At 44.1% G+C, this 11,616-nt stretch overlaps 1 protein-coding gene across 4 annotated transcripts in view; it reads left to right on the forward strand.

Annotated features, from left to right (window-relative positions):
• si:ch73-74h11.1 (desmoglein-2.1) overlaps positions 1–10,488 on the forward strand; it is a 28,230-nt gene extending 17,742 nt beyond the window's left edge. Inside the window, exons 9-17 of one of the 4 annotated variants that reach the window (XM_070447654.1) lie at positions 77–219; positions 1,577–1,798; positions 3,490–3,735; positions 3,895–4,019; positions 5,361–5,726; positions 5,969–8,456; positions 8,556–8,674; positions 8,748–8,793; positions 8,906–10,488. In XM_070447654.1, coding sequence (XP_070303755.1) covers positions 77–219; positions 1,577–1,798; positions 3,490–3,735; positions 3,895–4,019; positions 5,361–5,726; positions 5,969–8,456; positions 8,556–8,674; positions 8,748–8,793; positions 8,906–9,027 — 3,877 coding nt within the window. In that variant the 3' untranslated portion in view covers positions 9,028–10,488. Of the gene's footprint in view, positions 1–76; positions 220–1,576; positions 1,799–3,489; positions 3,736–3,894; positions 4,020–5,360; positions 5,727–5,968; positions 8,457–8,555; positions 8,675–8,747; positions 8,794–8,900 lie in introns of all 4 variants that reach the window. The other 3 variants (XM_070447655.1, XM_070447656.1, XM_070447657.1) reach the window with 3 other exon arrangements.
• Positions 10,489–11,616: the final 1,128 nt, after the last annotated feature.

An 11,616-nucleotide genomic window follows, 5' to 3' on the forward strand; every position in this document is an offset into this window, starting at 1 on the left:
TGACATATTCAGACTCTTAATGCATCTGTAAGTTGTCTTCTTAAAATTAATCCATATTCCTTACTGCATTTTCCAGGTATGCCAAAGCCTATGACCCAGACAACTGGGTGACCATCGATGACAAGACAGCTGAGATAAGACTTATCAAGACGCCAGATCGAGAGTCTAAGTTCTTGGTGAATGGGACATACTTTGCCAAGATACTCGTCATTACCCAAGGTACTGTAAGATACTTTAGCGTCTAGCTAGGGCTTAATACAGAAATTGACTAAAATACTGACTATCATCTTCATTCTTCTTCATTAATATGAAAGTTAGCCTGTTAGAAATTAGCCTCAACAGTAACTGTCATAAATACTTCTCATAATTCAAAATTACCTTCTTGTGCMGTTGGCCCCGGGCCTTGCCACTGAGTTTCTAATCTAATACAGCTGGGTGTGTTGCTCAACTCTCATCTTCGCTTAACAAGTTCAATGTTTATGAGAGCGGGTGGAAATATTTGCCGGAGATAATTAATCTTGGAAAAAGCACAGCAGAGACAGGTCCTTTTAAACAGCTTAACTATTCAGGGTGTAGGCTCATTGCTCAACTAAGGGAATCAAATGTGATGACGATGGAGAGATGCCTGTCAAAAACAACAGCATGAAGCAACACGTCTATCCATCAGAACTGAAAACTAATCAGAGTTTATCCAGAAAATAAAAATGGATAGATACAATGCCTTCATAAAGTAGTCAGACCCCTTGACTTTTTCCACATTTTGTTACGTTTCAGCCTTATTCTAAAATGGATTCGATAAAATTTAAAAAAATCCTCAGCAATCTACTCACAATACCCGATAATGACAAAGCAAACAGGTTTAGATTTGTTTTCAAATTTATAAAAATAAACAGAAATACCCTATTTACATAAGTAAATAGACCATTTTCTATGAGACTCGAAATTGAGCTCAGGTGCATCTTGTTGCCATTGATCATCCTTGAGATGTTTCTACAACTTAATTGGAGTCCATTTCTGCATGTATTGGCTCAGGGGGTTCAATATTTATCTAATCAAGATACAGTATAGTGTTTTATTTTTCATTTATCTTTTACAAATGTTAGAATTTTTCTTCTACTGGCATTACAGAGTATTTTATGTAGATTGTCGACAAAACATGACAATTAAATCCATTTTAATCCCACTTTGTAACACAAAATGTGGAAAAAGTAAAGGGATGTGAATACTTTCTGAAGGCACTGTAAACTAAAATGAAGGTCCCAGAGCTACACAAAAGGTGATATCTAGAACCGTGCAGAATCCTTTCCACAGAGGGTTTAACATGGAACCCAAAAGCATTGTTCTTGGAACCAAAAAGGGCTCTCCTATAGGGACAGCCAAAGAACCCTTTTGGAACCATTATTTTTAAGAGTGTATCAAGCCAAAGTACTCTCCCTGCGGTAACACTTCACTCAATGCTGAAAGGTACAGTATAATGCAATATGATCCAGTTACAATGCATTATAAGACTTGTCATTAGTATGCCTGAAACTGTGGTCTATATGAGTTTGACTATGAAAACATCTATTGTTTACAGATATGCCCTCTAAGACAGCCACGGGCACCATAGCTATCCAGGTCCAAGACTCCAACGACCACTGCCCCATGCTTACTACTACCTATGAGAGCGTGTGCTCGGGCAAACATACGGTCAACGCCACCGCGTTCGACGAGGATGTCTCGCCCAATGGAGCTCCGTTCACCTTCACCGTGGTGGCTGAGGGGACACGTGGCAAATGGGAAATAGAACACATCAATGGTAAGAACAGTACAGGAACATTTACAGTGCTTTCAGAACGTATTCACACCCATGGACTTTTCCAAATTTTTTGGTGTTACAGCCTAAATTTAAAATGGATTAAATTGCCATTTTTTTGTCACTGGCCTGCACACAATACAGTATCCCATAATGTCAAAGTGGAATTATGTTTTTCTAAATTTGTACAAATTAATTAAACATTTAAAGCTGAAATGTATTGAGTCAATAAATACTCAACCAATTTGTTATGGCAAGCCTAAATAAATTCAGGGGTAAAAATGTGTTTAATAAGTGACATAATAAATTGCATGGACTCAAAAAAACTGAGGATGGATCAACAACATTATAGTTGCTCCACAATACTAACCTAATTTTCAGAGTGAAAATAATAAAAATACAGAATACAGGCAAATATTCAAAAACATGCATCCGGTTTGCAATAAGGCAATAAAGTAATACTGCAAAAAATGTGGTAAAGCAATTCAATCTTTGTCCTGCAAACAAAGTTGTTTGGCACGTCCAATACAACATATTACTGAGTACCACTCTCCATATTTTCAAGCATAGTGTTGGCTGCATCATGTTATGGGTATTCTTGTAATCGTTTGGGACTTGTGAGTTTTTCAGGATAAAAAATAAACAGAATAGAGCTAAGCACAGGCAAAATACTAGAGGAAAATCGGGTTCAGTCGGCTTTTCACTTTCCATACACTGGGAGATGAACTCACCTTTCAGCAGGACAATAACCTAAAACACAAGGCCAAATCTACATTGAAGTTGCATACCAAGAAGACAGTGAATGTTCCTGAGTGGCCGAGTTACAGTTTTGACTTCAATCTGCTTGAAAATCTATGGCTATTTATAAATAAATAAATAAAATTGTGCCATCTGGTTGGCTTAAAATAAGGAATAAGTATATTTTAGCAATTACATTTACTTTTGATACTTAAGTATATTTTAAACCAAATACTTTTAGACTTTTACTCAAGTAGTATTTTACTAGGTGACTTTCACTATTACTTGAGTCATTTTCAATTAAGGTATCTTTACTTTTACTCAAGTATGACAATAGAGTACTTTTTCCACCACTATCAACAACCAATTTGACAGAGCTTGAAGAACTTTGAAAATAACAAATGGGCAAATATTGTGCAATCCAGGTGTACAAAGCTCTAAGAGACTTACCCAGAAAGCCTCAGTGGTAATCGCTGCCAAAGTTGATTCTAACATGTATTGACTCAGGGGTGTGAATACTTATGTAAATGAGATCTGTATTTCATTTAAATCCATTTTAAAAACATGTTTTCACTATGTCGATGTAGGGTATTGTGTGTAGATTGGTGGAAAAAAATTATTTAATCCATTTTGAATTCAGGCTGTAACAACAAAATGTGGAATAAGTCAAGGGTATGAATACTTTCTGAAGGCACTGTATACACTGTCCATTGTCTAACTGTTTCTCACTAGGAAGAGGAACTAGACAATGATGTTTCTGCCCCCTTAACTGCTTGCACTAGCACTCAAACCCCTCAACCCAAAAATTATATTAAAACAAATTACATAAAAGTAAGAGCTTACCAACATAAATGAAGTTAATATGCACTGTAATGATGCAGTCAAACATTTCATCCATATTCATGGAGATTCATAGTATCCCTCTCTGTTTCTCTCCCTCTCCCTACATATCCTAGGCACGACGGCTGTCCTGCGATCTACTGAGGCGTTGTGGCCGGGTGAGTATGAGGTGAGGGTGGCGGTGGCAGACGAGCAGGGCCTGTCCTGCCCAGCACCACAGGTGTTCAAGGTGGAGGTATGTACCTGTTTGGAGGGGGAAGACTGTGACTCCAGAACTATCAGTTTACGCCAAAAGACCACCGACGCCAAAATTGGTACCCCTGCCATCGGACTGCTCATCTTAGCCAGCTGTGTTCTGCTACGTGAGTTGGGCTATGCAAAAGACACTCATATTTCACACACACACACAGTCATGCCTCACAAGTTTATTAGGAATACACGTCAGTTCACAGACACAACACGTGCGCACACACACATTCATACTCACAATGAAGTGTGTCTCCTTGTCTCTGTGTTTGCAGTGGTACCTCTGCTGCTGCTGTTCTGTCAGTGTAGAGGAGCCTTCGCTGACCAGTTCACTGACCTGCCGTTCGATGCCAAGGAATACCTCATATCCTACCACACTGAGGGAAAGGGAGAGGATAAGGTGATGCCTTCAAGTTCCCATATTGACATTGTAACTATTTTGTCAGTTTATATGTCAGTTATGAGATGTATAGCTATTATATGTAAAATATTCACAATTACAAACATCAACATACTGTATGTGACATACATATTCAATGCTTTTACGTTAATACACTATATGGCCACTATATACACTGCTCATCGAACATCTCATTCCAAAATCATGTGCATTAATATGGAGTTGGTCCCCCCTTTGCTGCTATAACAGCCTCCACTCTTCTGGGAAGGCTTTCCACTAGATGTTGGAACATTGCTGAGGGGACTTGCTCCCATTCAGCCACAAGAGCATTAGTGAGGTCGGGCACTGATGTTGGGTGATTAGACCTGGCTTGCAGTCAGCGTTCTAATTCATCCCAAAGGTGTTCGATGGAGTTTAGGTCCAGGCAAGTCAAGTTCTTCCACACCGATCTTGACAAACCATTTCTGTATGGACCTCGTTTTGTGCACAGGGGCATTGTCATGCTGAACAGGAAAGGGCCTTCCCCAAACTGTTGCCACAAAGTTGGAAGAAAGGAATTGTCTAGAATGTACAGTAATTGTATGCTGTAGCGCTAAGATTTCCCTTCACTGGAACTAAGGGGCCTAGCCCGAACCATGAAAACAGCCCCAAATTATAGCCCTCCTCCACCAAACTTTACAGTTGGCACGTTCTCCTGACATCCACCAAACCCAGATTCATCCGTCGGTCTGCCAGATGGTGAAGTGTGATTCATCACTCCAGAGAACACGTTTCCACTGCTCCAGAGTCCAATGGCGGCAAACTTTACACCACTCCAGCCGACACTTGGCATTGCGCATGGTGATTTTAAGCTCCCAACAAACAGTTCTTGTGCTGACGTTGCTTCCAGAGGCAGTTTGGAACTCGTTAATGAGTGTCAAAAATGTTTTTACACGCTATGCACTTCAACACTCAGCGGTCCTGTTCTGTGAGCTTGTGTGGTCTACCACTTCGCGGTTGAGCCACTGTTGTTCCTAGACGTTTCCACTTCACAATAACATCCTTTACAACTCTAGCAGGGCAGAAATATGATGAACTGAGGTGGCATCCTATGCTGAGCTCTTCAGTACAGGCTTTTCTACTGCCAATTCTTGTCTATGGAGATTGCATGGCTGTGTGCTTGATTTTATACACCTGTCAGCAACGGGTGTGGCTGAAATAGCCAAATCCAGTAATTTGAAGGAATGTCCACAAACTTTTATTGTACGTAAAATAGGTTATTTTAAGATTGTGTTACATTCCTATGGTTATTTGAGATGTATTAACATGTCGGTTTGATTGTCTATTTGTTTTGTTGTGTAGGAGGTGCCCCTACTCAGTATTCCTACAACTGTAACTGATGGAAGGGCTGCACTAGGAACAGGATCAATTCAGCCAGCAAACATTGCCACAAAATCCTCACGTGATACTACAAATAATATACGTCAGAGCAGTGGGGTCTCCAGTGAGGACATGCATACACTGCGTCGGGAGCAGAGCCACAGGCCCATGGGTATGGAGATAGACTACAGCTATGGACTCCAGAATGGTGGAGGCTTTGAGGCTAGTATGGGGCTGGGAAGCAGCACCATGCATTCCAGATACACCACACACACCTCACATGTCAAACAAGACATCTATGAGGACATGGCACTCCCATGTACTTTCCTGGATAGCTACTACTCACAGGTAAATGGTTGAACATCTTTGTTATGAGGGAAAATACTGTATTTCAATAATGCAGAAACTGTTGAAAATGTCTTATGTCCACATTTGATTTAGGTCCCCAACATATACAACATGTATATGTTGGGGACCACATATACGCACTAATATACAACAATTAGGTCTCAAGCATGTACAATCTAAGTTCTGATCACAAAAAAAGACACACGGTATGTCAAATGAGTCTATCTTATCCCCTCATTCAGAAAGTGGCATGTGCATCTCAGAACCCTCCACAGAAGGACAGTATGTTGGTGTATGACTACGAGGGCCAGGGCTCTCCTGTGGGCTCAGTGGGATGCTGCAGCCTCCTGGAATCTGACAACAACCTCCAGTTCCTCAATGACATGGGGCCAAAGTTCAAGACCCTGGCTGACATCTGCTCTCCTCCAAAACCTCAACCCAAACCCAGAATGGTGGAGCGCATCGTCGAGCCAAAACACCCTGAAATCAAAAGAGAGAGCATCGTCACCGCCAGCAATGTCAACATCACCAAATCTTCCATTAGAAATGTCAATATCAACCCATCGTCCACCAGCACCAGCAGAGTCAATATCTCCCAAACACCTCCCACCAGTCCCCCTGCCACTGGAGTTAGTAACTTCTCTAACAGTCAGTCCGCCACTTTCCCACCGCCCCCTACCCAGACGATTCTGCTGCAGCAACAGCCTATGTACTACACCACCATGCAGCCCGTTGTGCAGCCCCTGATGCAACCCATACAGTATGTACTGGCTGATGGCGGCTCTACTACCAACCTAAAGCGTATGGTAGTGCTCAACGGGCCCCCTGTGTCTGGAAGCATGGGAAGTCTGGGAGGCCTTGTCATCCAAGGCAACAGGGTCATATCAGAGACCTCCACAAGCCCCATCAGTCCCAGTAGCCCAGGAAGCCCCACCATGCTGGGGCTGGGTAGTCCCAGTAGCCCAGGAAGCCCCACCATGCTGGGGCTGGGTAGTCCCAGAAGCCCTGGCTGGATCCAAGGCTCCCTACCCAGAGGTGGCCTGGGTGGTCTGTCTGTAGTGGGGCACAGCCCTGATGGTAACTATGTTTACATGGAAAGGCAGGTTAATGTAAGTGGAGAGCCACAGGTGGGGTCTGGGGTCCCAGGTGTACCTTCTCAGGGCAGTTTGCCCAGGGGTGCATTCCTGGTGAAGGAGGCTGCTCCCCCTCAGGGGGTTTTAGGCCTGGCAGCCCAGGGTGTGGGTGGGGGTGGTGGAGGTGTGTATGGCGTTATGCCAGGACACAACTTTACAAGGGTGAGGCAGGTTGGGGGTGGGCCTATTGGGGTTGGGCCAGCTGGAATGGGGCCAGGGAGGGTAGGGCAGATAGTTATAGGATCGCAGGGACTCCCAATGTGGGTGCCACAGAGCCCCCCAGGGGGTCGCCGTGGCCAGATGGAGGGGGCAGCGCCAACAGGTGAATCTCAACCAACTCCGGTTACTGTTGAAATTCCAGAGTCATTTGAGTCAGTGGCAGAACCAGGTGAACCAGGTGAGCAAATAGAGGAGGAGGAAGAGGAGGAAGAGGAAGGAGAGGAGGAGGAAGAAGAGGAACAGCAGGAGGAAGAGAATGAGGAGGAGGAAAAGGAGCCTTTAGAACAGACAAAAGAAACAGCTGTGACTGAGGAAGAACCCGTAACTTTAGCTTTGGCCTCAGAGCCATCAACAGAACAGGTTGAGCCATCTGAGTCACTGGAACACAAACTAACATACCAATCCATTGAGTCAAGCCATCCAACAGAGGAAGATGCATCAACTCAATTAAATGAAGTCTCTGGAGCTCTCGATGAAGAAGGCCTAGTTGACTCTGAGGACCAGCTGTCCGATGAGGATGTGTCCATGGTAGTCGAGGCCTCCTCAGAAGAAGCATCCATGTCCGAATCAGACATTATAGATTTAGTTGGTACAGATCAGCCAACCGAGGATGAAGACTTTATAGATCTAGTTGGTACAGATCAGTCAGCCGAGGAAGAAGACATTATAGATCTAGTTGGTACAGATCAGCCAGCAGAGGAAGAAGACATTATAGATCTAGTTGGTACAGATCAGGGAACCGAGGAAGAATCAGCAGAACTGACTCTGGAGGAAGAAGTGGTTTCAGAATCGCAGGAAGTTGAGCTAACGGTGGATCCAGTCACTAACGGTCAACTAGAGAAGGGTATTACTGAGACAGAAGAGATAATGATATCAGAAGCACAGCAAGATCAGGTCACAGTTGATGACATCACTGATAGCCAAGAGGAGGGTACAGCTGAGGAGGAAATTATGTCACAGCTTCAGTTAGATGAGCTCACAGTAGATAGCCTAACAGATAACCAGGATGAGGAGGGGAAGGCACCTGAAGAAGTTTTCTTAAAATCAGAATTGCCCATAGCAGCTTACAGTGCACTTGATGGCCAAAAAGAAGAGGGTAGTCCTGAGGAGGAATTGGTGTCAGAGTTGCGGCAGAATCAGCCAATATCACATAGCGACACTGATGTCCAGGAGGAGGGAAGTCAGGGAGATGAGGCAGCGCTGAGTGCTCAGATAGGAGAGGTGAAGGGAAAGATGGAGGAAAAGGTGGAGATTGAGGGAGAGGTGGAGTCTTCCCAGGCGACAGAGGAGGATGTGGAGGGAGATGTGGAGTCTTCCCAGGCGACAGAGGAGGATGTGGAGGGAGAGGTGGAGTCTTCCCAGGCGACAGAAGGAGGAGGTGAGGCATTAATTATCGTGAAAACAGAGGTGGAGTCTTCCCAGCGACAGAGGAGGAGGTGGAGGGAGAGGTGGAGTCTTCCCAGTGACAGAGGAGGAGCTGGAGGAGAGGTGGAGTCTTCCCAGGCGACAGAGGAGGTGTGGAGGGAGAGGTGGAGTCTTCCCAGGCGACAGAGGAGGAGGTGGAGGGAGAGGTGGAGTCTCCAGGCGATAGAGGAGGTGGGGAGAGGTGGATGTCTTCCAGCGACAGAGGAGGAGTGGAGGGAGAGGTGGAGTCTCCCAGGCGACAGAGGAGGAGTGGAGGGAGAGGTGGAGTCTTCCCAGCGACAGAGGAGGAGGTGGAGGGAGAGGTGGAGGAAGAGATGGAGGGAGAGGCGGGAGAGCTGGCGGGAGAGGTGGAGGAGAGGTGGAGGGAGAGGTGGAGGGAGAGGTGGAGGAGGTGGAGGGGAGGTGGAGGGAGAGGTGGAGTCTTCCCAGGTGACAGAGGAGGAGGTGGAGGGAGAGGTGGGAGAGGTGGTGGGAGAGGTGGAGTCTTCCCAGGCGACAGAGGATACCTCTGTGGTACAGAGTGAAGCATTTGATGAGTCAGCACCAGAACAGGAGTACACAGAGGTAGATCAGGACATAGAGACATCAGAAGAGACTGGAACACTAGACTCAGAGAACATAGAGGACATACCAAGCCAGTTTACTACAGGCCTGATGCCAACATCAGGTGATGGAATGATAGAAGAGGGCACTGTTGTTAGGGAGAGCCAAGTTTCTGTTGATCAAGATTTATCTGGAGGCGCAGACTTAGTGACTGTGGAGGGTGAGGTGGAGTCTGTTGAACTAGTGGCAGAAGAAGCAGTTTGTTCAGCCCTAAAGGCTACAGGTGATTTAGAGGAATCTGAAGAAGAGGATGACGAGGTGGGAGAGAGTCTGGTCACCTCTCGCCAAATCGCTGAAGTCAAAACACTAAGAGTAGAAGTAGACGATAGTGAGAATGTAGTAGGAGAGGAGATGGAGTCTGCTGTTGAGACAGTTGAAGAAGTAGAGGTGACCTCCTCAACACCAGAGGCTACAGGTGAGGTTGCTGTTGAGGCAGGTGAGGCTATAAATGCAGTGGCAGGTGCAGCAGTGGATGATACAGTAGTGGAGGCTGCGGGTGAGACATCAGATGAGGCCGCAGGGGCGGCTGGTGGGTCAGAACAGGCCCCAAAGCCATTGGCTTCATCTTTCCGTAACAAATTCAGGATGGGCTCCAAGAAAGAATCTACTCCCAAGAGTCCAAAGAGTCCCACAGCAAAGTGCAAACAACAGTGAGAGCTCTTTGCACTCACAGCCATAATGTGGAGGACATTTTTGTATATATCTGACTTTGTTTATAGGTTTTTGTTCATTGGTTTTGCTTCACAGGTTTATGTTTGTCAGTAATTGGTTTATCAATCATAGATCTTTTATGTAAAGCAGTATGTTGGGTCTTTCAGCTTTTGTGGTTCTGGTCAAAAGTAGTGCACTGTGGCACAGTGGTCTAAGGCACTGCATCTCAGTGCAAGAGGCTTCACTACAGTCCCTGGTTCGAATCCAGGCTTTATCACATCCGGCTGTGATTGGGAGTCCCATAGGGAAATGCAGTATGTTTGGTCTTTCGTTTTTTGTGGTATGTGGTTTTATTTCAGCCTTTACTACAAAGTCAATGGGTGTCAGCTTTTTTCAAACAGAAACTACTTAAACATTGTTATTGTAAATCACAAGACAGAGTGGGGTATGTTTAGATACAAGACTGCGCTTGTATGGGGGAAAATAAATGTGAAAAATAATACTTGTAATGTACAATTTATCCTGCATTATCATATACTATAGCACTGGGAATCACTACACAGACACCAACACCATTGTTTTTGTTAACAATGATGGAATGCCAACGATGGTTTAATGTTTGAAACTTCTGACGTTCAATGTTTTGTTTCCTTTTTTTAACAAATATAATAAATGAAATAAATTGTCTGAACATGCTTATTAAATAAATGTTTTGGTGGGGAAAAAAATAATTATTAGTGCGTATTAATCTCTTTACAGCCAGTGGTTTCTCTCGGTTGTCAGTTCTAGCTCAATAAACTGCTSAGWGAATATGTCCCAAATGGCACCCTATTCCATTTGTAGTGCACTACTTTTGAAAAGTAGTTCACTATATAGGGTGCCGTTTGAGACAAACTACCTGTGGTCTGTGGTTCTCATAGGTGTCATAATAGATCATTAATATTTTGATTCCCCTCAGGGCAGTGAGAAGAGAAGCAGTAAAACAAACATGAAGAGGCCTGCAGGGCGTCTTCACACACCACAAAACTCTCCAACCACGGGGGCCAACAGATACACTTCTCAACAGCACACGCACCTGTTACCACAGACTGTCCTGTTTTATATGGGAATACTCTGATAAAAAGGTCAAAAGTATACAGAAGAGTTTAAAACCTATATAACTAAACTTTTTTAAATCTGTGTGTCGGCCTCTGAACATTGCAACCTACTGAATATAGGCCTCCACCGGTGGTTTATCACTAACCAACATGAGCTATAAATGCCTTGGCTCCATCTGCAGGCAAAATGTAAGAATATACTGTACCGTATGACAGTTTGACACATTGCACTAAGCCTCTATCAATAGCCAAGAGAGGAGAGGAAGTATTGGAACAGGAACATGTTATAAAATAACTTTGAAAAGTCAGGATTTATCTAGGGCCTTGTTTTCTTATTCATTCTTGAGGAGTCAATCTGTTGTCTTCAGGAAAGCATTTTTTACTTCAAGAGCTGAACTTGTACTTCTACTGTGTATGCTAGAGTATCCTCCAGAACCAGGATGTAGGTTTGTGTCGTATTTGAGATTGGTATGAAGTACTATGAATCTCTGTTTGGCAGCGATGTGTTTAGTGATAAACAGCAGATACTTTTGATAACATTCTGCAATGTAATGTAATTTCACCTAATGACAGGTAAATCTGGGTCTGGGCATTGAGAGAACGTGGTTTGTAATTCTTTCTCCAGGTTAATTAAGGTGACATTTATATCCGCTGCTGGATTGGACCCATCCATTGTTGTTCCAGGTTAGACTAATCTGTAATCTCAGAAGACTGGCACCTACATTATCCTCTTACCAATCACATGTTTATAAGATGGCCACA

The sequence above is a fragment of the Salvelinus sp. IW2-2015 genome, linkage group LG16 (genome assembly GCF_002910315.2).
Source record: "Salvelinus sp. IW2-2015 linkage group LG16, ASM291031v2, whole genome shotgun sequence".
NCBI lineage: Eukaryota > Metazoa > Chordata > Actinopteri > Salmoniformes > Salmonidae > Salvelinus > Salvelinus sp. IW2-2015.